The sequence below is a fragment of the Manis javanica genome, chromosome 2 (genome assembly GCF_040802235.1).
Source record: "Manis javanica isolate MJ-LG chromosome 2, MJ_LKY, whole genome shotgun sequence".
Lineage (NCBI taxonomy): Eukaryota > Metazoa > Chordata > Mammalia > Pholidota > Manidae > Manis > Manis javanica.
Genome location: NC_133157.1, coordinates 134169640 through 134194907, shown reverse-complemented (window position 1 = coordinate 134194907; position 25268 = coordinate 134169640). Strand labels below are relative to the sequence as shown.

Sequence of the window (25268 nt, the reverse complement as noted above, 5' to 3'; positions counted from 1 at the left end):
CTAGAAGCAGTTTATTTTATCCTAAATTCCTTAAAATACTACATACGCTCACACACATTCTTATTTATAGGCTTCTGATGATCTCAACAAAGGTCAAGTGCTGCCTCCCTGGGTTTGTTACTGTGCCAGCTTTGCCACGAGAGTAAAGGACTTAATTCTTCTTTCCTTGGAGCTTCATTATTTCTCTTTCTTTCAATTTTTTTTTCATAATTACAGAAAATTTCCAGATATTCCAGGAACTTTCTTATGTGCCAAATTAGAAGACACTGAATGTCACACACTCAGAAGTTGTACTTAGGTTACACTGTGATTGCTGTACATGAGTAATATGACCTTTCACCATCTGGATAAATTTAATTCTCCATGCTATAATCTCCAGTATTCCACGTGCACATTCACAAATGGAGAACCGAATATGGTGATTAATCTGTGTTTCTCTTGGTAAGATTCTGATACTTCCTTAAAAGTGGACTGAATCGAATATACACCCTTCCACAGTTGGAGTGAGGGGCAGAGGGGCGGGAACCCCAAGTTGACTTGTCTATGCGGGTGCCAGATGTATACCCACAGGACCTCACATTCCAAAACACACAAGAAATTGATTATATAAAAATATTCAGTGGTTGCACATTTCCGCTTACTTTTTACTCACTGTGGTTTCAAACAGAGGTTGTATGTGTACACTGACCAGCGCACATGCTCCTGAAAGTGCGTCGGCCTGAAGCAGGACTGCTTTGCATTTGAGTGTGACCTTAAACAATTTTTAAGAATTCTCTCCTTTCTACTTACAAAGTTCTGAGAGGTACAAAGGAAAGAAATCACTGTTCCTTTTTTCTCCTGCTAAAAGACTAAAACAGGGAGAGGTGATTTTCTGAAGACACCAGTAGCCACGCAGGTGAAAACTGAGACACAACCAGCCCTCCTGATCAGCTGCCTGAGACTCTGCAGTACAAAAGTACAAAAATGGTCCCATTTCTGACACTTTTAACAGAAACTAAAAGAGCTGATGCCTTTAACTTCAATTTCATGTGGAGCAAGTACTGTTGGGCTAAGTCCTAAGAAGCTGGTTTGAAATTTATTTGACTGTTTAGTGGCCAACCGCCCAGAGATAACACTCTGAGTTAGCTCCGGGCACTCAGCTCACCTGTCTCTACCTGTTCCCCAGTTGGTGATTTCCTCAGGCATGAGGCTCCATGTGGCCAGGAGACCCTGCCATGTCTTGTCTCACTTTGCAAGCACAGCAAGGGAGGAGCTTGCAGCCTCTCAGAGGTGACCCATGCAGCTGCTGCCTGCTCAGACATACTGACCACTGAGGTACTGCATTCAAAGCAGGTGATTTACTCTATGAACTTTGTTATTCAAATTTTTAAAAATCTTAACCCATAGCTGAGAGTGGCCAGACTTTTGTCCAGTGTCACACTGCCCTTCCCTTGCAGCCACCAGGCCACCAGCAGGCAAAACACCCACAGGGCAGGTGCCACCCCACACTGCCCCCCCACTCCTAGCCCTTCTTGCACCGTTTGCCAGGGCACCACTCCCTGGCTCTCTGCCTTTCCAGCCCAAGGCAGGCACTCACCTATGTGCGTCTGGGCCAGGACATCAGCCAGTCTGTGCGCTGCGCCACTGCCGCCACTCTGCGTGGAGGACGAGGAGGTGGTGGATGTGGTGGAGCCGTGGATGGCCTGGCTGATCCAATGCTCCATGTTGATGCTGCCCTGGCTGGAGGTGGGGGTCCCCTGGGAGTCCCCCTGCACGGAGCCTTCATCTTCAGAGCCAGAAGAGGTATCTGTGGGGAAGAGTGGTTTGCCAGGTTGCAGCGAAGCAGCTCACCGATCAGACCCTGTGGACAAGGCCTCCCTCACACACCAGAGACCTGCCACCTCTCCAAGTCATAGCACTTCCCAGTGAGGTCTTCTATTGTAATCAGTTTTTCCTCCTTACATAGGCTACGAAAAGGATTTTCTTTTGACATTACAATCTGAAAGACACACTCAAACCACTTCTTTCAGTCTGGGCAGAGACCGAATGTTCCTTCTCATGCACACACACGAGAGGGCCCCGGCTGGTGTCTTCCCAGGCCGCTGAGCACTCATGAATCTCAAAGCAACTGTGGCCCTTGCTTAATCTCCAGGTCTTTCTCTGAGTGTTGCTTTACTTTTAAATTCAGTGTAAGCCTCTCAAAGAGTGAGAAGACAATGGTGTACAACAGCTCCCAGCTGCCCGCACACCCAAGACCTTACCTCCTCCTCTGGTGACAATCACATACCACGCTATGCTTATGACCAAGTGTACTTATTTTTACATTCACATCTTATAAAATTTTTTTCATTATTTACTGGATTCATTTTTCTGCCTGTGAAAACTGTGTATTTTGGATTTAGAAAAATTTTCACTGAAATTAATTTAGGTATTTTTCATGTGATAACTTTCTACCTAGTAGCAAAGCTCTCAAGAGTGAATCACTGGTGTGCTTGTTATTTAAACTTCAATGGAAGAAGACATTTAGGGTCCTACCTATAAGTGACTTATGTGAGATGCCAGGAGGGAAAAAAGGATGTGAATAGATCTGGAACATTTAAGGAGAAGAAGAGAAGTGGCAATTTCCCTTAAATCAAGGCTTTGATAGGACTTAAAAAAAAAGAAGTGACAGTATTTATAGAGAATAATTACATTAATGTTTTATTATCATTGTGACATGACCTATGCTGTCTGGGAATATTTTAAAGTTTGTCAGACATCTGTTAGAAAAGCAGAAACTTTAGAAATCTGACAGATCGTCTTCCCCTGTCCTGCTTTCTAAAATAACTTAGAATTGTAATTTATAATTATAATTTATGTAAAAATAAAATTTACACATTTTTTTGTATTCAAAGGCAAGACTTCTTCAATTTTTTTATTGTGGTAAATTGCACACAACATGAAATTTACCACCTTCACCACTTTTTCTTTTATCTGGAGAGTTCCAACTGGTGAAATACAGCAGGAAGAGTAAATTAAGGCATCAGGTTGGAACAGCAGCAGTAAAACTGCCGTTTTTACAGATGCTCCTCTGGCTTCATCCGTCTGTTAGCATGTCTGCTGACACCAGGTTGGCTCAGCTTTCCTGTGTCTCTGTCTTTATTTCACCCTTGTTCATGAAGGATATTTGCCTCAGGAGATGAGTGGACCATTTTGTTTTTCTCCTCTTTGGACTTTAAAGCTGTCTCTCCACTGCCTTCTGGCCTTGACTGCATCTCCATATGAACAGCTGCTTCGTGATGCTCTCCTGTGTGTGTGTCAGCTTTACTCTGGTGCTTTCATGATTACCTTTCAATCTCTGGGGTTCAACCTTTCAACTGTCGTGAATGTGGGGGTGATTCTTATCCTTCTTGGGGTTTACTGTGCTTCTGGAGTCTGAGATGGTGTTTCACAACAATCTGACAGGTTTGGACCCTTATTTCCTCATATAGTTTTCTGCCTTTTTCTCGCTCTTCTCCTTGGACTCTGGTTCTGTGAACGTCGTGTCACAGATGGGTGAGGCTCTGTTGAAGTCCCTTTGGCCTTCTGCCTCCCTGATCTCTCAAGTCCGGACTCCATCTTCCCTCTACGATCGGATACTGAATGGATCCAGTAAAATTCCCTTACTACACTTTTTAGTTTGAGTATCCATTAATTTTTAAAATATTTTCCTTTTCTCTGCTCAGCTCAAGTATTAGGACAGTATTTCCCTTTAGTTCTTTGACATATTTTGATGTGACTCCTGACTAAGTATTTATAATCACAGATTAACAAACTCCATCTTCTGCTGTAGTGATCACCAGTACTTTCTAATGGAAATATAATGATAAACTTATATATAATTTAAAACCCTAGAGTAGCCACATTAAAAAATATATGAATAGGTACAGTTAATTTTAAAAATGTATTTTAAATTATACAACTCAAAATATAAGTTTAAACTTATAATATGAAAATTGATGAAATATTTTCCAGTCATTTATTCATATAAACTCTTCAAAATCTGGTGTGTATTCCACACTCACAGCCTCAGTGGCTCGCTGCTCCTCTTTCAGTCTTGTGCCGTTGGAGGCCTGCAGCCCAAAAACGTTTCAAGCAGTTTTATAGTTCGGTTGCTTACTGTGAGTGGTTAGTCTGGTACCAGTTATTTCATTATGGCTAGAAGCAGAGTGATGGCAAACTCTCCTTGTATTTTTATATGTAAAAACTAAAGGCAAGTTTTTCCTCTAGAAGACTGGCCTTACAACCCTAATTGGATCTTTTCCAAAAACTATGACACTGGACAGCAACCAGTACTTTCACCCAGAGAACATAAGTGCAAAACATTCTCTGAGGAGTAGTGGGCATGAGGTGAGTTCTCACAAATGTTATCAGCAGCAAGGAATCCAGAATGAAAGAAAATGAAGCTGACCTGAGATTTTGTACAAGCAAGTATGGTTATAAACACATAGACAACTGCTATGCACAGAACAGGTGAGTGAAATTTTTTACGATGATGGTATGGGCATTTATGACTATACAAAACTATCCCATGTGATGTTATCACCAGGACTCCAATGTGATTGTTTACATGGTTACATGAATAATTAGATGCAAATGTTTCACCAAAATTCACAGTCCCAATAATATTCTTTTATATTTTTCAAAGACACCTATGTAAGTTTTGTTTTTCTGGAAGTTTTGTCTTTCATCATGTATGACACCATAACATTTCTGAGGATGGGCTCAACATGTGAAAAAGCATATAAACAATTACATTGCTTCTTGCATTTTAAACTCACATTTCTCATAACAAGTGGCTCTTAAAAATGTCCAACTCCCTGAATACTGTCTAGTTCTAAAGATTTGGTTAAAATATGTTAAATGGGCTTGTTATCCTTGTAAGTCCATGTGTTTGTTATACGAACACATCCAAATAAAAATTTTCAGCACATTACACATTCTGGGAAACTATGACCATGAACTGCGAATGAACAGGATTAAGCACATTAATTATGCTGATTTTAAAATAGCCTCAAATTATGTTTTGTGGCTCATCATGAGGGAAGAAGTAGAATAAGTAAGGAAATTGGCAAAAAGGATTCCCTTCCTTATTAGAGTATCACATTCTTGAGATGAAAAACATTTGTTGGATTGCCTATAAATAAAAACCAAAATGACTAAGGTATACACTAAGTTTCGTCTCATAAGGCCAAGATTTCTACCTTTAATGGCATGTAAAGTTGGATATGTCCCAGTTATCTGAAGTAATGCTGGATATATATGACTGCATCTCTGCACTCACACGTGTGCTTCTATTAACCTCTTTGCTTGAAAACACTCAGGACTAGAGCCCAAAACACTCCAGAAACTTATGCATAAGTTCATATTCTTATTGTGCCTTAAGCTTGTCTCGTGAACAAAAATGGTGGCATTTAAAACTGTTTCAAGTGGTGTGTAAGGTAATCAAGTCTGTAGAAAAGACAGAGTGATGACAATGACATGAAGAAACTTGGAACCACAATCACAGAAAAAATATCAAGTAAATTAGGCTCAATCCTTCATGTTAACAATGGATACCTGGATAATGTATTTTGTGCTTCACCCTGGGCAGAACGAAGTGGAAAACTTAGGCAGTTACATAATTTCAAGATTGAATAAAAGCAGAAATATAAATGAGATACTATTACCTTCAATCATTTAGATCAGGGTTCAGCAGGCCTGTGGACCAAACCAGCCCTCTGCCTCCTTTTATAAATAAAGTTTTATTGGCACATGCTATGTCCATTCATTGACATGCTGCCTGCAGCTGCTTTCATACAAGGGCAGAGTAAGTAGCTGTGACAGACACGATGCAGCCAGCAGAGACCTAAGTACCAGCTGCATTTTACAGGAAAAGTTCAGTGACCCCAATTTTAGTAGCTACCTCAATTTTTCAATTTATTTGGTTCCTTAATACAACATCACAACATTTTTTAAAGACTTGAGAATATGTATGTCTGAGTCTAAGTGGAAGAAAATACCATCTTCAATTAGACAGATGCACAATTTCTTCTCTTTTGCTATATGAACAATTAAGTAAAATTTTATAAGATTTTAAAAGTCTGTGTCTATTTATGAGTCTCAATGAAAAGTTAAAATACACATTGATACAGACACATACCTAATAATGTTAATTTTCCTTCCAAGTTTAGTTTAGAGCATATATACTGTTTCTGGACTTCTGGCTCACCAAGTCTGAACTATATATAGCGCCATTATTTTGAAAGCTATAAGACAGTGGTTGCTGGGCTAGTAAGCAATTAATTCTAAGATATGCTCATCACTTCCAAAGCCGAGAGCAGGCCTGCTGTTCACCTGGAGGTGTGTAGGCATCCATCGAGGTCTGTACAACCAAGGACCTGCGCTTGGAGGGCATGGGCACCGCCATCTTCCGTTCTTTGTGTTTGGCAAGTGCAGCTTGCACAGCTTCCGTGTGGACATCTGAAACAGAGAAGGTGTGGTTAGACCATCATTCGCCTGAGGCCCCTGTTTCTTCTCCTTTCTCTGGTCCCATGATATAGTTTATCCTACAGAACCTGTCACAAATGGATAGGTCAGGGAGGAAGTTGGCCAGCTTGAAAACTCCAGTAAGAAAACAGTGAAATTCACTGACAGACTTTTTGTTATTCATTTTATTACCCAAGAATCTGTATAAATAAGCAAAGAGTGGCTGCAAATTGCTATGTCATTTTTCTTTTCTGAGGGTGAGTGGACCTTGATCTTCAAATATTTCTTCATAGGTCACATTTCCAAGCCTCCTAATTCATTTCAATGTTCCGCAAGGGAGGTATGTACATATCACAGGTCATTTGTAAGATTTTAGCTACACTTACCAAGCACTCAGTTATGTATCAGGCCTAGTGAGTATATTAACCCATTCAATTAACCGCACAAACATTTCCCAAATGCCTACATTGTAAAGTAGCCCACAGGCTGCGCTTACTGTGGAGAATCAGCAGGTAAGGAACCGTGTCTCATGCAAGTCACTCTCTAACGGGCAAGACACTCACAGAAGACAATCAGAGGGGGTAGGGACTGAAGCAGCACCCATGCACTGACTGGGTGGCTGCTGAGTGGCGAGGCCAGAGAGGGGCTCCTGGAGTGGAGTCTGCCCCAGGAGACCTGCAGGACCCTTCCTGTGGATGAGACAGCACAGGGAGGAACAGTCGGGGCCCCAGTTATCAGCCTGGCTCCTGTTCTGTGATGGGGAAGCATGGGGGGCTTTGGGGTGACATGATCTGATTCCACATTGGAAGATTGTTCTGGCTTTTGTGAGGACTCAGGAAACCAGTTAGGAGGTAGCAGTCAGCAGCATACGGCTGCACCTCACCTTCACACAGTTCTATGGAGGCCATCTTAGGGTTCCCATTTCACAAAGGAGGAAGCAGAGGTGCGAAGCTCCCCAGTTCTCACACCTGCAGGGCCCACACCCTCCACCACTGCCACCTGGCTGTTCCTACACCCCGTTAGCACTTGAGAGCAGGGTCCTCAGTGCAGCCCATGGGCCAGGTGTGCCTTCCAGCTCTTCTTGTTGGTGGCGTTTCATTGGGGAGAGCCACACCTACGTGTAGAGCAGACTGGCTGCTCCACACGAAAAGCAGAGCCAAGGTCTTGGAACCAGAGAGCTTGTTCCCTGGCCCTCGGCCAGGAGCACAACACAGCATCGGACCCCACTGCTCTGTTCTGTTCAGCTTTTGTGCATACCCCTCTTTCTTTCAACTAGACTCCAAGTGCTATAACACAAAAACCTAGTTTATGGTCACTTTTTCCTAAACTCCCAGAATAAAAACTAATGATTGAACAATGAATCATGGTGTGAAACAAAAGGGTTCTTCGATGAGACAGAGTACACTAATTCTTCCATATTAACCACTTTGATTTTTATATATTCTTCCTTTTAAATTTTTTGGATATAATTTCAAATTTACAGAAAATGTGCAAGAATACGACAGAGAACTGCTATATAACTTTGACCCAAATTCACCAATTGTTTACATTTGACCCCACTGCTTTGTTTTTTTTTGCTAATCATTTGAAAATAAACTACAGATACCATGCTCCTGTATAAAATTTCAACGTGTTTCCCAAGAATAAACACATTTCTTATGTAAGAAATTTTCAAAATCAGGGAATTTAACATGATATAATAATGCTACCTAATCTACTGTCCATTTCTAATAGTTCAACTGTCCCATTAATTTCCTCTGTGGTTATTTAACCTTCCTAGTCTATGACCAAACCCAGGTCCAGATGCATCTGTTTGTCACTTTCTCACTCTTTGGATTTGGAAGTCTTAGATTTGAATTTCCTGAAATGGTCAATTTTAAGTCATGTAGGCAGTGATTTTTGCGGAGTGCCTTTCACTTGGATTTTCTGATACTTCCTTGTGATTAGACTCAGATCACAGGTTTTAACAGGACCCCAGGTGGTCTGTCTCCTGGTGGTGCTGAACTTGATTCTTGCTAAGGGGTGACTGCCAGGCTCCTCCAGAGTGAAGATGTGACCTCCCCACTCCATGCACATTCTCTTCATCTAGTGCCCTCCTACGAGTGTTGGCAACCACTGGCGATTTCCTAACTCCAGCATTCCTTCTAAATCATGACATCCTCCTACATCTGCTTTTTAAAAACAATTGTTATTAATTTTGCCTCCTACTCATTCTCTTATGTGTGTTGATATGTACTCTTGGCGTCTACCTAATGGCTTAGAATTAATAGTTATTTTTTATTTTGAGGCTCTAACAGCCCCAGATTTCACAAGATCCCCTCCAAGCTGGCCACTGTGTTCTTTTGTCAGGTCCCATCATTTTTTAAGCACTTTCTTACTTTCTGTTGCAGTGTTTGTCCCAGAACCATGTTGTCCTTTCCTACCTGAGCTCTGAAATCAAGAGACCTGGCTCCTTTAGAGAAGACCAGTATTTAGAAACCAAGATCTAGGCACCTGGTGTGCTCACTGCTATAGGAGCTAGTGCATTTGAGCAGACAGAATGCACACACAACCACATCTATCTACAGTGCAATCCATATCTATATCTACCTAAAGCCACAAGGTCATATTGACACCTCTTATTTCAATCCAACACTGTATGGTTCATTCTAGTCTAACTTTTCCATTATTCTAACCCTTTTATTCAAGAAAACAGTGAAATAAGCCAGGCGGAGAAAGACAAGTACCAAATGATTTCACTCATATGTGGAGTATAAGAACAAAGGAAAAGTGAAGGAACAAAACAGCAGCAGAATCACAGAACCCAAGAATGGACTAATAGTTACCAAAGGGAAAGGGACAGGGGACGATGGGTGGGAAGGGAGGGACAAGGGTGGGGAAAAAGAAAGGGGGCATTACGATTAGCATGTATAGTGTGTGGGGGGCACAGGGAGAGCTGTACAACACAGAGAAGACAAGTAGTGATTTTACAGCATCTTACTATGCTGATGGACAGGGACTGTGAAGGGGTATGTGGGGGGGACTTGTTGAAGGGGGGAGCCTAGTAAACATAATGTTCTTCATCAATTGTAGATTACTGATACCAAAATAAATAAATAAATAAATAAATAAATAAATAAATAAATAAATAAATAAATAAAAAGAAACCTAGCTCTTATTATCCTCAACATACTAATTTGTGTAAGCCTGAGAGATACAGAAACAGTTTTGTAATTTCTAAGTAATACCACCATGAAAAGGAAATTTATTAAGTAGAGATCAATATTAGTTTATAGGTTGGGGAAGAGGGTATAAAACATAGTGAAACACTCAGATCTTAAGCATGCTTGATAAATGTTTGGTAAATGGAGCTGGAGAACCACTATCCCAATCAAGATAAAGCACAAAAGTTGACTTCTATTTTAAGCATTGTCATGGGACATTTCTTAGTGTTTCCTATCTCTCTGGTAAGATTATCCACTCCCAGTTTGGGGAGGTGGTTTGCCAGTGACCTTGGTTCCTTGATGGATCAAAGAAGGGTTGTTGGTTTCCTATTAATTTTCTTGCCATTAGGACAGGTGTGGCAACTTCCATGCTTCCATTACGCTGGAGTGGAAATGAGTCTGTCCTCTGCTCCACTTTGCCCTCTTTATTACTCCCTCATTTCTCCTTTATGTGGACTCAACTTTCCTTTTCCAACTTCTTAAGTTTTAACCCTATTTCTTCCATTTCCAGCATTTTTTCTTACCTAATATATTTTAGATTATCAATTTCTATGTACCATTTTGGTACATCCCACACATTTTTTTAAAGTATCATTGATATACAATCTTACGTTGGTTTCAAATACACAACACCATGGTTCAACATTTACCCATATTATCAAGTCCTCACCCCCTCCAGTGTGGTCACTGCCCATCTACATGGTAAAATGTTATAGAATCATTAACTGTATTCTCTGTGCTGTACTACTACTATCCCCGTAACCAACATATATTGTGATTGTGAATTATCCTGTCCTTCATTCCCTTCCTCCCAACCCCTCCCCCTTGGTAACCACTAGTCCCTTCTCAGGGTCTGTGAGTCTACTGCTATGTTGTTCCTTCTGTTTTGCTTTGTTTTTATACTCCACAAATAAGTGAAATCATTTGCATCCCACACAATTTGACTAATAACTTTTTCCACATGAAATACAACAGCCTCATAACATGTCTCTGCTTCTAGCCAGGAACCCACCTACCTCAACCCTTCTACCCTTTCCTTTGATATTTCTAAATGCAAATCTGATTGTGACATTTTCTGTTTAAATGGCAAGGTGCAGGTATCAAGATTGAGTTCATTTTCATCAGTTTTGGACAAACAGGCCTTCATGATCTGCCTCCAGCTGCACCTTCCATTTTTCTTCCCTACCTTCCAACAACTGGCCCTAGAACAGCTGTGAATGAGACCATTCTGCTGTGATGGTAATTTCCATCTCTGCATGGCCTAGTAGAGTAGCCATGTACCTTAAAATATGGCTAGTAAAGCAGAGGAAGTGAATGCTGAATGTTAAATTTAAGAAGTCCCACATAGGTACTGGCTCCTGTGTCCAGCTGTTCACCTCTGCACAGATGGAATCTGTCCTTCCTGGGGTATGCAGGTGAGCATGCAGTCTGATTTAGTGTGTCCCTCTCTCTTACTCCAGTGGAAGAAAATGTGTTATTTCTTGATTTATGCCAGAATAAGTAAACTAATGAAAAAATTGAAGTGTTCAGAGAGAAGACAGGTCACAGAGTTGGGAACCACCATCAAAACGAGTGAATTTGAAATTGACTAGAGAAAAATAAACCTTTCACCTATAAAATTAAACTTTAGCATCAAGGAGGAACTTACTGAAGATAAACTATGAAAGTGAACATCATTTTCTACATTTTTGTCTCACCTACAGTGAGTGTAGAGTACTCAGCGCACATTATCTGCCCACTTTCTGGATGAATACCAGGACACACACCCTTATTCCCAGACATGGACCACTGCTATGCTTCAGACCTTAAATTGTCATCGGCATAAAATCAGCCTCAGCAATAGGTTCAGACACAGAAGTTTCTAGTTCATACTGTTTTCTCAACTTGTTAAAAAAAGGATTACATTTCTATAAGTCTCATAGCAATGGTTCTCAAACTCTGACCCAAGGAAGACTTTAACTCCTAAAAATTGCTGAAAACCTTCAAAAGCTTTTGTTGTTGGGACGATACTTTGATATTTATAGCATTGGAAAGTAAACTGAAATGCTCTTGTCACAAGACCTCACAATCACAGATGCTACCTGCTGTCAGAACGATGGCTCTGGAAAAATCCACCGTATGTTCATGAAAGACTCAGAAAAGGCAAGTAATGGGTTAGTGCAATCTGGGACTAGTCTGACCTCACAGACACCCCTGAAAGGGCCTTGAGGCCCTCGGGTCCCCTGACTCCATATGAGGTCACGTCCAGGGGAAAGACAGCCCCTGACAGTGACATCCACCTGAGGTGAGTCAAGGGTGGGTCAGGTAGGTGGCTGCCTTGTCCACGCATGCACACAAGTGAGGCTGCTCCTAAGCTCATATAAAGACAAAACAACCATCTTGAACACACCAGGAAATTGTGCACTGCGAGTCAGTTTTAATGTTCCTCTTAGTCATAGTTGGACTTGGCTGGAATGGAAACAAAACAAAATTTTATTTTCTAGGATTTTTGGTTGAGGGAACAAGAGTGTTAATAAATAAAAATTCAAAGCTCTAATTCAGACTTTATCAAGTAAAAGTAACAAAGTGGCTAATACAGAGTTTGGCATTTTCTAAGTACTTTGTAAATGCTCATCCATTCACTTACACACTTGCCAGATCAAATTTAAGTTTCCAAATAAAGTTATTTAAAAAGAAGAGAGGTGCATACTAATACAGACAATTCTAGTAGGAATTCATTACAACATAATGTCAATGGAAAAACATAGCCAGGAGAGATTAAATCTGAGGCTATAAGGCTGACTAGATTGATAGCTAATTGGGTCAATTATCCAAGAGATAACAGAATTACTTCTTGGCTGATATAATTTGGTTATTGAAGAAACCAAAATAACTCTACTGCGACTTAAGTGGCCAAAGAGTTTCAGAAAGCAGTCTCCTGAGGGCCACGGACCTTTCTCTTTTGAATGCCTTACACCTTCCATGCCAGCTCAGGAGAAACTGAACCAGAAATTCATAAAACATGTACAGTGGCAGTACCCTAAAATAAGTGTTAAGATTTCATACCACATTTTTAAAGATGACATACGAGGATATACTCTAAGAAAAGAAACTTACTGTGCACCAGTGGAAGGTCTCACAACTAAGGAAACAAATGACTAGATTACTTTAACAGGAAATACCAGAGAATAAGGTGCTAAGTGGGATGACCAAATGGGCCCTAGTAATGGCCCCAGGCCCCTCTCGCTTTCCTTTAGGGCGGCTGCCCTGTATATGAGGAGGGGCACTCAGGGTTGGCTACAGAAAAGGAGAACCTTGGCATCTGGGAAGGGCCTCTGGATGTTTGTTCCATATGTAAATTAAGCAGTCATAATTCATTTAAAATTGAGAGGGGTGCACATTTTTAAAAATCAGAAGACTATTCATGGACTAACATTTTCCACATCCCATATGACACTCCAAGGAGTCTATAGGATTTTCTGATTTCTCTCCAGTGTAAGTGAACAGCTGAGGCAAATTCCACCATCTTTAACCTACGCACAGAAACCTTGAGTCTCCAGAGGCAGCCTGGAGACTGTCCACGCAGACATACAACCTGTATGTGTGGCACCCACCCTTTCACCTACGTCACTCAGCCTGACAAGGAACCACCTTCTCCATACCTCCACACCCAAGGGCACTGACTCGTCTCATGGCTGGAGTGCTGATGGGAAAGAACTAACACTAACTGTTTGTCACAGTTTCCCTGCCTCACAGTGACACTAATGAGAACCTAGTAGTGACTCCAAGGCAGGGGCTGAGGTGGGCTCTCCCAGTGCAGGCCGGTCTCCTTTTCAGAAGGCTGTGCTGGCTACATTTCTACTGACCAGTAAAACTAACCCCTGGGGCTGCACCCTGCTCCTCAGTCTCGCCCCTGACCCTGTGCTTCTCCCTGCTCCGCACAGCAGAAGTAACTGCAGAGTTGAGTGGAGAGCACCTCCAGGATTCCTACTGCGTTAGCCTCCCTCAGGATTTTACTAGAAAAGAAAAATAGTGGGGCAACCATACCTGCCCCTACATATCCCCCAAGATAACCTGGGAGGACTGAGAAAGACGGCACACCGCATCACAGGCCACATGGACATGAGGGTTACCATCCCCACCCCCATCATTGGGAAGGCATACAATGTAGGAAATACTGTACTATGATTTAATTTCCATCTAAATTTTAAAAAATTAGCACAAAGTTAGAGGTTAGAGAAAGACACATGACATAAGCTATGGGTATAAGAAGTCAGATTATGTAGGCAAACAAGCTAGGTGTGCATCCCATTTTGACAATGAGCTACTACTCCCTGTGTCATTAACAATCACAAAGCACCTGAACTTCAGTTTTCTCATCTATAAAATGGAAATAAGACATTTAACCAATTCCTATGAGATATGAAGATACTGATGCTACTAAACACATCCTCATATACCTACACGTGTACCTAGTATATGTGTGTCTACATGCATGTATCTACCTGTATGTGACTACTCTGTCTCTACAGGTATGACTACATGTAAATAGTTCTTTGTGTGTCTGTTTCTCTGTGTGTGACTACTGTGTCTATATGAATTTCTACATGTGTCTACATGTATGACTATATGCGTATAACCTATTACATGTTTGCCTATCTGTGTTTCTCTACCTGTGTGTGACTACTGTGTGTCTACATGTATGTCTACATATGTACAATCCATTACACATGTGTATCCATGTGTGTCTACCTGCGACTGTGCCTGCATATGCGTCTACATACATGTCGACTATACATGGGACCGTGTGTTTACATGTATCCATTGCATGTCTACCTGTGTGACTGTGCATGTGTCTACACCAGCACAGCAGTGTCAAGATAAGGGAGCCAATGGAAACAGGTCCCCGTAAGCTGACACACGTGTGTGTGCCCCTGCTCTTCTAATTATCTGAAAGGGCTGTTGATATGCCTGAATGAGTAAGATGGGCTCTTGATATGTGCTGAGTGGGAAATGACTCTGAAAAGATAGAAGGTGGGTTTGGGGACGAGGCCTGTCTGTGTCCCTCTCCACATGCTGTCCAGGTACTGAGTCCCCCAAGAGGGTGGAGGAGGCAGCCTCCTTGTTTCTCAAGTCCACCCCTGCCTGCACAGGTAGGACTCCTGATGGCCAACTTCTGCCTTACCCCTTTGTACCTCCTAGGAAGAGAGCAGGGCCAGCAGGGGGACAGACACTGCCCAAAGGAAACAGGGTGGCTTATCTCGTAAGACCCCGATAATGGGAAGATTTATGAAACTGAGGCTCAGCCAAACACCACACAGTGCCTGGCTGAGCTACTTCACCTGTTTGTTTTAAAAACTAAGTGAGATGGTGCCTAGAAAAGTGCTGCATGGGGCAGCCACCAGTGCTATGATTCTGACCGCCAGCAGCATCCACACATGCCCTGAACCTATGTCCAGCAGCAACACTTACCAATAATCTTCCTTTAAAAGTTGCCACTAGAGAAGCAGGGAAAAGCAACTATAATTCAGATGTTGGAAAAAAACCTCTCAAAAATAATTAAAATATTAATCACAGTACAAGTTTTCAGATGCTAAATGAATGAACAAAATTAGACTGGCCAAGCCCAGGTGATGGCTGCAATAAATTGGAATTACCAAGGTAGCATTCTTGTATGCATAATCATAAACACAAAGGAATAAACATAGAACCTATGAACTTTAAGGGATTTTGTTTCTTTTTTGAAAGCTATACTTGAAAAACAGAAATCACTGAGGTTGAGAGAATGAAAAAGTTATACTAGAACCAAGAATATGAGAAGTAAAACCAAATTGTCAGAGTGATACCTCAAACATGGACAAAGTTGGACTCATGAGAGATTACTAATTTTTAACTTATAAAATTCTAAAATAGTGGACATCATCTTTAGAAATGTGAAGCATTACTATTTATGGAATTTTAGTGTGTGTGAGGCAGGGTGTCAGCATTTTTGGGTCACACAACCAACCATAGGAACATTCAGACTCACACATCTGCCTCGTGCTAACATAGAGGCTGCAAACACAATACCATCACAGACTCAGTTGTTTGGGACCTCATGCCCACAGGTGGTGCCTTACCTGACCTATAGCGCTCATCTCGTGACCCTGAGGACCTTCGGCGGTGATAGCGGGAGGAGGAGGCAGGAGTAACTGGAGCCCGGCGCTCTGGAGGCAACGCTTGATCCACCCCTGGGTTAAGGGAAATAGCAAAGTAAGGTGAGGCTTTACTTGGCAGCCGGAGTTAATTTACCTTGTGGTCACATCATGTGCTGGAATAAAGCCCTGACTCACTGAATTCCATAGCCAAGCTAGAGGCACGTGGGTGTGGGGTCCTGGAGATGTTCTGGATGATGAACAGGAGGGGTATGCATTCTGGGGGGCAGTGGGGACTTGTGTCCAACACAACAGCCCTTAGAGACACAGCATAGGCCCCGCCACACTAAGCACATCTACCACATCATGTGAAAGGGCTCAAAGTGAGCCACAAGCAACAATGGAAAACTTCAGAGTCTGGATAAGAAAAATGGGGCCCAGAGCACAGAATCAAGTTATGATCTTTTTAATCAAGTTACAAGCAAGTGATACACATATGTAAGGCTAATACAAAGGCTATATAAGTTCTATATTGGGACTATAAGGTTTAAAGTTAACTTTAAAATAAATCTTATAGGATAGTTTAACAATGTAATTCAGGATTAAGCATAAACATCCATCACTGTTTAGTTAAAATTGTAACTTTCTGGAATCTTACCCTATTTCATGCAAAATAACTGAACAAATTGTGTTTCGGTACGACTTTGATGAATTAGCCAAAAATGTTAACATGGTCAGATAAAAATGATTCAATGGGTTCTGGTCAAAACCTGCCCTAAATCTGGCAATCACAATACCTATTAGACTTCAGAGCCAGAGTCATAAGAAGCACAATCTCACTAAAATACCACAGAAAAGACTTCATCACCCAGTCCAGAAATAAAGAAGTTCTGGGCCCTGAGCATTATACATTGACTGAACCAGATGCTTAATGGAAAGTAAGCCAGCAACACAAATCTTAACAAATATCTGTTTCAGTGGCTGGTGTTCATGGTGGCTCTGACTTATTTATCTGTCCCTGGGGTTTAACATTCCTCTTACGCTGGTGGTTTCTGCACCTGAGTTTCTGATGGCACGTGTGTGGGTCCCAGGTGCTGGGTTAACTATTCAGAATTGTGAGGAAGAGACCCACATGGCAGCCACACGGTGTGGCTCCTCAGCTCCTCAGCTCTTCCACCCAGTGAGCATGTCACCATCAGCCAGCAGTCTCGACTGGACCTTCACAGCCACCAGACCTCTTCCAGTTATGGTCTACAAATGACCTTTTAAAAATGATCTTTTAAAAAGATTACTTGTGTTTATCAAACAGATGCACAGGATTTATGAAATCAAAGAGTGCTATGAAGTCTTGTAAGGAAGAATAGTAGTTACCTGGCATTTCCATTTCCATTTATAAATATGGACTTGCAATCTTACTTAACTGTCCATTTTAGAAAATATATGGGCCTTTTCCTTATGCCATGACAGCCACTGCTACACCATCATCAGGATTATGAGTCAACACCAGGCTAGGAACACCATTCTTACATTTTTTTCCCCATCATTTTGGAGTTAATATTTGCATCTTTTTGCTCATTATCTTGCTTTTCAATGTACCTGTTGGTAATCTTTTCAAAAAACGCCAACAGAACTGAAACACTGTCTCCCATACTTCCCTCCCCATTGCCAAATGCTGACAACCTTGTGACAGTACTTAGTTCAATTTTCTTTTTCCTTGAAAACCGCCCTTACAGAATCCCTTGCTACTCTCATCTGGCTGGTCCAAACCTGGGGCATACCTGCCATGGAGCAGCTGTTCATCCCAGGGCTGCTTTTGCCAAGAGCTCTAAGCAAAATTATCTGTAAATTTGAAAATTGTATAATTTGCAAAATTATTTGTCTATTTGTATGTTTATTTGAAAATTATTTGTATCTGTTGCCTTTCATGTCAGTGGCTGCTAAGTTTGATGTCATTGTGAAGCTATAACCTTTATGTATATCTGTTTACTCTCTTTTCTTACTGTCAATTTTCACTATTTTTCTTTATGCCTGAAGGACTGGAGCTGAGCTCCCTTCCTAAGTGGAGCCTTTCTGGGTCTATTTCCAGTCTCAGTCCCTCCATTTGCCAAAGACACTAAGCAGGGGAGGAGCTTCTCCCTCGAGTGTCTCTGGCCTCAGCACTGTGTGGTTCCCAGACCGGAGGCTCTCACTTCTGTTTCCCAAAGAATAACACCCCAGGGACCGGGGAAGACATGCTCCTGTCCAGGGCTTGGTCAGCACCCCTCTCCCCTTGGCCACACAGGCGGCACCGACTGACCACCTCACAGAACACAACATGTGCCACTGTGACTCGGCCCTGGTCCTGTGGGTTTGCACTTTCTGTTCACAGGCATGTCAGCACAATTCTGGAAGGAAGCAGAGTTCAACGCACCTTCTAAGCCACTGAGGTCAAACGGGCCTGATTTACTCATGCATCTAATGCTCAGCCTCCACCTGTAACTGTGCTTCCTGGACCTGCTCCGACCTTCACCCTCGGGGCTGGCCTGCATGGGCCTCCTTGGGGAAGCATCACGGCGACACTGACTCCACCAGCCACTCAGTCCTCAGTGGCCCCATGGCTGTTCAGGACACTGACCTCGCACACAAATGCGAACATTCACTCTTATGGATGGAATAGCATTTCTGCCCAAGTTTTCAAAAGAAATGAATAAACTTACAGGAGGATAGCTTCAACCAGATCCGAGCACAGCTCAATCACTGATCTGTGTCTGGCCTCACTGTGAACAAAATTTGTCGTAACTTAAAGGTATGTTCTGATAAGAAAAAACCTCCAAACATGGAAGTCAAAATTAGGACTCCATCTGGTGCCACCAGACCCAGCGGGCCAAGTGAGGGCCTGCTCGCCCTCCGTGTGAGGATCTGAGTGGTGCTGGGCTGGGACAGGCCTCATGGTAACTCAATGAGCATGTAATTACCACTCAGCTCATGTTCAGGTCATGCCTGGGAATGAGCTCTTGGGAGCCACAGACGACCAGGCGTCTACAGCCTGGCCACTGGGAAGGCAGGCAGCCCGAGGGAGGAGGGCACGTGCTCAGAACACATGAAGCCAGCGGACAAAGATCAGCCCCCCTCCACAGCACATGAGAGCGATAAAGGCAGTGATGTGCTCTCCTCACCTGGCAGGCTTACTTCTAAAATAAGTGCAACCAAGGACTTACTGGAAAAGGAGCAGTGCCATTGTAGGTACAGGTAAGAAATTTGCTCTTTGCTTTGTAATGACTCAAGTGAGAAGAGCACAAGACAGGAAAACAGTAGGTGTATGGGGAGCACAGGATACTCTCACCCCAGCCACTGCCAACCATTTTCCTACTAAAATCTCACTCGACCAGGGACTCAAGCCTCGGAAATATGTAAGAGCTAGAAGGCTGAGGCCTAGTGGGAGCCCCTCAATGCTGGTGTCTGATCCCACACCCAGCGCCCAGCCTTTGCCTGTTGGGTGAGACAAGTTGGGGAGGCAATGAGTGCATGTGGTCAGGATGGACACTTCAGATTTCTGCATTTTCCTTCACCTCATAGATTTTTTACAAAACCCCCTATGAGCCAGTTCCAAAGTAGATGCCATTCTCAACAGCCTGCTGGGATGTTAGGCCCCACTCTGCTCAAACACTGAAAGCCTTATATGGGAGCGGCTCAGCTGTGCTCCCCTGAAGCCCCCCAATCTGGAGGAGCCTGAGTGGTTACATGCCACCAAAAATGGCAGGACATTCAACAGATCAAACCAACAGCTGTGTGATAAATAGGAGCATTTCTCAGACAATGTAGAGCAGAAAACTGTGTATGAAGATGATGATGGGGCTTACCTAGGATGCATCTGGAGAGCGGGTAGCTCACCAGTAGCTGTCAAAGTTCAATCCCTAGGGCAATTCAATCAGGAAAGAATCCATATCAAGTCATAGGCATCCCTGATGCAAATCCTCACATCCTCTCTTCTGGGACTGGCCTTGCATGTTGCACCCCACCCGCCACATGACCACTTAATTGACGATTCCCCCAGGGACAGGCCATGTGCCACAGTCCCGGTCAGGACGGGCACACAGGCCCCCGAGCCCCGGAGGGAGGGCCGCACTTGGGAAACCAGAATTTGCAGTGGGACGGAAGTATGGGACAAACCACATGTGGCACCGGAGGAGCATGGCAGGCCACGAAGAACCACAACCCGCCGGCCACAGGAAGGCAGGCAGCACCCGCCAGCTGTGTTCTGAGTAACACAGACCACAACAGCATCCACTTGGGTGTGCATCCTCAAGTCCAAGACAAGAAAGCTCTTCACCTCACATGAGACAAAAGTACAACCCCTAGAGTGCTAAACTCTGAAACCACAGGGGTCTGTGGCCCCAACCAAGGTTTCAGACATGGCCACCGCATGACCACTCTGAACAGAACCACACCAGGCTAAAAACTCAACACCAAGACCCTCTAGCTGATCTCCACAACTAAATAACAAAGTCACCCCTGGAGTGATTGGAGGTCCAATATCATAATGTCCAGAAACAGCAATGAGAACTTAAGAACTACCATTTGCCATTTAGTATGCCCCAGGCAGGAATCACTGGTGTGGACAGGAGATGCAATGGGCAGCGTGTAGCATGTCTGAGGCGTCATTCAGCCTGAGCCCGGGACATTCAGCACGTGCCCTTGGGACACACTTGCCTGGCTGCTCATGTGGGGACTGTGGGGATAGGGGGTGTGAAGGGGCAGTAACTGTGAGTTTCCCAGCTCTGCCCCCATGTGCAGCTGCTGAGCAGCCAGCCTGGAACTGCACAGACCCAGGCTCACCCTTCCATAGATGCTGTGGAATGTCCACCTCTATGGGGTGGCTGGGGCAGAACTCAGTATTCCACAGCTACCATCTATCCACAATTTTTAAATATTTCAGAAGTTGGATGTCTGACGACAGAGACAAGAGGGTCTTCCTAACCTCTTGGACCAGGGAAGGGATCCTTGTAGAAGTGACAGGTGAGCTGAGCTTAAACAGCTTACCAAGTATAGCAGAGGGCCAACCAGGCACAGAAGCCTCATGTGGAAACAGTGAGCCATCAGACAAAGTTCAGGAGCACAAAGGCTCAAGTTAGTGAAGAAAACCGGGGTGCCGCACGCAAAGCCCTTTCAGTGCAGATGTCCGTGCTCCCCCAAGGGGGCCACTGGCCATCCCCAGCGGGAGCAAATGCAGATGCTTAAGTTCAGCCTAACCCAGGTTGCCTCCTCTCGGAAAGGCATTCATGTGGACCCCACGGCCAATTCCCGAGGGGTGACAAAGAAACACATGGCCTGCCCTTGGGTCCCGCTGGTGGGATGCACTGAGGTTGTTAACTACACAGTCGGGGTAAATCCTTGTAACCAAGCATGAAGCTACCTGGCTGTTGGAGATACAAGCTGGGCTTGGAGAAGCCTGGACCTGCATAAATTGCTCACCACTGAGAAGAATTTGAAGGATAATCATGTGGAAAATGAAATCTAGCTAATAGACATGTTATATGAAAGAGGGACTCTCTTTGGTCAAGGAAAGTATCCTTATCTATTGTTAACGCTGGGATTCTACCACCTTACATCCAACAGCCTCGTCCTGAGAGCAGTGGAAACTCAGTTCTAGCAGCTGACACTGTTATTCAGGTATCCCAGAAGAGTGTGGGCCTTATTTTCTGTTTTTACCAGCTTTATTTGGTTTAGAGATTATGAAAAAGATACTATGTGGCTAAAGCCCACCCATGAGTAAGTCCCCTCACTGACATTTCCTCTTGGAAAATGATTTTCAATATATCCTTTCCACCTCTTCCATTACAAATGCCCAATTTTCATTTTCCTTTCTGGCTGACACTTCTCATTAAGATTTAGGCAAGCACTCAACACTGTGCTCACCAATGACTACATATCTTTTAGGGACACCAAGTCACACAGATACCCTTCGAGGGTCATTCACTTCTCCTGGGCAGAGGACACAGGACATGGCCCGTCTCCCGAGGGCTCTCCTGGCTGGGCTGAAGCATGGCAGCACTAAGATCTGCTGAACACAGTACAGGCTGTCCTAACTCATGACTGTGGGTCCCAAACAATACCTTCTAAGTATTTTTAGAATACTTTCTAGAGAGGTTTTAACATTTTCTCTGACAAATGAAAATAATGTTATCAAAAAGTGACATTTATGAAAACACAAGCTCCATTTAGAAGAATACAGTAGGAGAAAGGTGACCGAAAACAAGATACTTTCAGGAAGATCCAGTACCAAAAGAATGATTTCTCAGACTGAGCTTGTCAGGCAGGAAGCCTCTGACCTAGAACCCTCTGTGCTCCTCTGCTTCCCAGAGACAAAGCTTCACCTAACAAGCAATAGTTAACCCAGGGAAACTTCTCAGAAATAAAGGTTGTAGATAAAAACTACAAAACCAGCCAGAATCCAATCTTCCAGTCCTAGAATTCATGGGTTACCTGCCCTCTCCTTCCCAGTGGGATGGAGTGGCCTCAGGATTCCACAAAGCCATATCCCTAAGCGGGTTCTTCCTCGGTGTCAGGGGTGCGAGGCTCACAACAACTGGGATGGACCCACTGCTAACGCCCAAGTGCACCACCAGCTCACCAACTCCCCAGTCTCCCTGCAAGGACATCGCCAGCAAGCCGGCCTGGAAGGGACAGAAGCCACAGCCGGGGCCACTTCCGGGAGCCTGGGGGCCAAGTTTATCTCTGTATTATTTATTACATGGTTTTCAAACAATGCTCCTTATTTGAGGTTAACCCTGAAGATAAGCATACAGCATACAAATGTTTATTTTCTTATTCCACAAAAGGTTCATTGATCTCATCTTTTTGAGCTTCTTATATTCAACATATTGTCCACTAAGTACTTCTGACCCCCAAAGAGGATCATTGCCTCTAATCGCTATATGATTAATTGGTTTTTCTATTTCAAAACTCCCTAACAGCACCCTTTGGGGCAGGAATATGGCGCTGCAGATGTCACCCCCACAGGCAGGCATCAGAGGCAGAATGCGCCACGCTTCACCTTGTCCAGGGCTCTGACACCAAGGTTAGGGGGAGACCAGCAATTCTAAGAATGTCATGACTTGTCATGCGTTCAGCCCTCTCAAGAGCTTTGTAAACAGTCCAACTGGGAAAAAACAGGTTATAAAAGAGAATGTGGTATTTTTTTTTTGAGAGGGCATCTCTCTATTTATTGATCAAATGGTTGTTAACAACAATAAAATTCAGTATAGGGGAGTCAATGCTCAATGTACAACCATTAATCCATCTCAAGCCTAATTCTCGTCAGTCTCCAATCTTCTGAAGCATAACGAACAAGTTCTTACATGGTGAACGAAAGAGAATGTGGTATTTTAATGGAAAACCCTCAGAACTGGGCCTGAGTCGGCGGGAGGACCGTGGTTGCAGGTCTGTGACAAGCTCGGGGTCAGGGGATGCGGTGGCCGTAGAGAGGCTGCCCTACAATTCTGTGTGGAACGGGTCCCTGCCATGGGCTGCTCCCTCTCGGTAACGTGCGCTCACCGAAACGAAAGTAAAACAGCGGCCGGTTCCCCGCGGTGCTGGCCGCCCGCGCTCTGCCGGCGGCTTCTCGGACGTCACACGCCCCGATGTGGCCCGAGCGCAGCATCCTCCTGGGGGCTCCTTCGCCAGGCTGCAGCCTGCACCGGACCACGGCAGCTCCATTCGCTGCTGTAACAAGTTGAAAAAAAACTAATTAATTCAAACTTTAGTTTTTTTTAATTTGTTACAGCACCGAGCAGAGCTGCTGACCCCATGCAGAATGGCACAAAGAACAGCCAAGAGACCACGCACCACGGGGCCACCCTCTGTGCCCAGCCAACACAGCCAACCATGGCCTTGGCACCAGCGGCTCAAGAACCAGCTTCTGGAGAGGTGTGGGTCGGCTTGTTTCACTTTTGTTTGGTAAGGCACAGAAATGGAGATCCAGCCAGCCCAGGGTCGCTATGCTGCCCTTCTCCAGGACGCGGAGCCCCACCTGCACAAAAGGACTCGGGACATGCCCATGGGGACAGCAGTCACATGGCGGCTCTGCTGGGAGACAAGGGGGCACTGTCTAGTCCTCGGCCCCATGCCTACTCTGAAAGCCTTTCATACATGGTTGTCAACCAACCAAAAATGGATTTATTTTTAATTCACTCAGATAGGACTGTGTTTCTTCCTCTTAGAAGCCACACAACAGGAAAGACCAGCCAGTCCGCTGAGTCAGGCCTGGCAACAGGCCATCTTCACAATGACTTCTAGAAAATGGAGGAAATAAAGAAAAACACACAAAAGCAAAACCAAACTACACATACAGCAGAAACACAACACCCACATGTCCTGGAAAGTGAGTCCTGGAAACGCCCCTTACCAACAGTGTTGCTGGGCCAGTCTCAGCGGGCAGAGGGGCAGGTGGGCCTCTGTGTGCACATGCAGACCCACCCGCTCCTGGGAGAAGCATCTGAGCCAGGCTCTACAGCTCACACAGCACCTTTAAACGTGTTGCTATCCTTTCTCCTTGAGGACCTGTGTTAGCCTCAAGCAGTTCCCAAAGTCTGGCAAATCTTCAAGGTCACCCTCAAACTGAACTAGGCTTCTCACAGACCCAAGGTGTTATCAGTCCCGCCTAGTATTGCTCCCCTTTCCTGAAATGTTGCAGAACATAGCTCACATGGAAAAGGCCCTACAGACCTGTGCATGTGAAAACTTAGGATGGAGATTTCATGCTTTGGGAGAATCCACATCGCTTTACGATCATGTGTCAAGACACTGCCAACCTTTAGGATGTCATAATCCTAGGCAGGATTTCTGGAATTTTCTACATTTTCTAGATTTCTAAATTTGCTCCCCAGACCTAATGACATCAGCAAAAACCCTGGATTAATTTAAACCATCAATAGCAGATAATTTAAACCATCATCAATAGCAATAATTTTTAACTCACTAAACATTTTTGTTCACATCATGAATGCCCTCATATTCTTTATGATCAGAGCATTTTAAGGTAATCAAACATATTCTTGGCCTCTATAGATGAAACACCTATTCAACTGACTAGGCACATTTATCATGTGCCTTGTACATTCACCGAACACATGTGCCATCATGCAGGGGAGTTAGACATGGCTAGGGCAACCTCAACAGCGCAACCTTCGTGCAGAATGGGGCTCAGGAGGGATTTGCACGCAGTCTATTTGCACACTGCAGTTAACTCAAAACTAGAGGCGTACGTACTTGGAGGCTGTGGCAGGTAGGCACCAATTAATTTTGATCTCTTCTTCTCGTATCCTTTCTGTGTGATATCACCTGCAAGAGAAGGTAAGAAAAATTCAGAGCAGCTTCCGCAACAGCAGGGGTCACTGAGTGGCAGCTAAAACCATGTGCAATCACACCACGTGTCTGTCCGCCTGGAGTCACAGAAAGCACAAGGAAGCGCCTCACGTGGTCAGCCGAACTTCCCTGCCCTCAGATGGTT

The 25268-nt window shown here is 43.9% G+C and overlaps 1 protein-coding gene across 4 annotated transcripts in view; it reads right to left on the bottom strand.

Annotated features, from left to right (window-relative positions):
- DIP2C (disco interacting protein 2 homolog C) overlaps nt 1-25268 on the bottom strand; it is a 331886-nt gene that overhangs the window by 130773 nt on the left and 175845 nt on the right. For 3 of the 4 annotated variants that reach the window (XR_012128152.1, XM_073229483.1, XM_036993703.2), the window contains exons 2-6: nt 25028-25099; nt 23315-23482; nt 15767-15877; nt 6334-6459; nt 1577-1786 (exon numbers count right to left, since the gene is read on the bottom strand). Coding sequence is in view for 3 of the 4 variants with exons in the window: in XM_073229483.1 (XP_073085584.1) it covers nt 1577-1786; nt 6334-6459; nt 15767-15877; nt 23315-23482; nt 25028-25099 (687 nt within the window). In the remaining variant the exon portion in view is untranslated. The remainder of the gene's footprint in view (nt 1-1576; nt 1787-6333; nt 6460-15766; nt 15878-23314; nt 23483-25027; nt 25100-25268) is intronic. The other variant, XM_036993704.2, reaches the window with a different exon arrangement.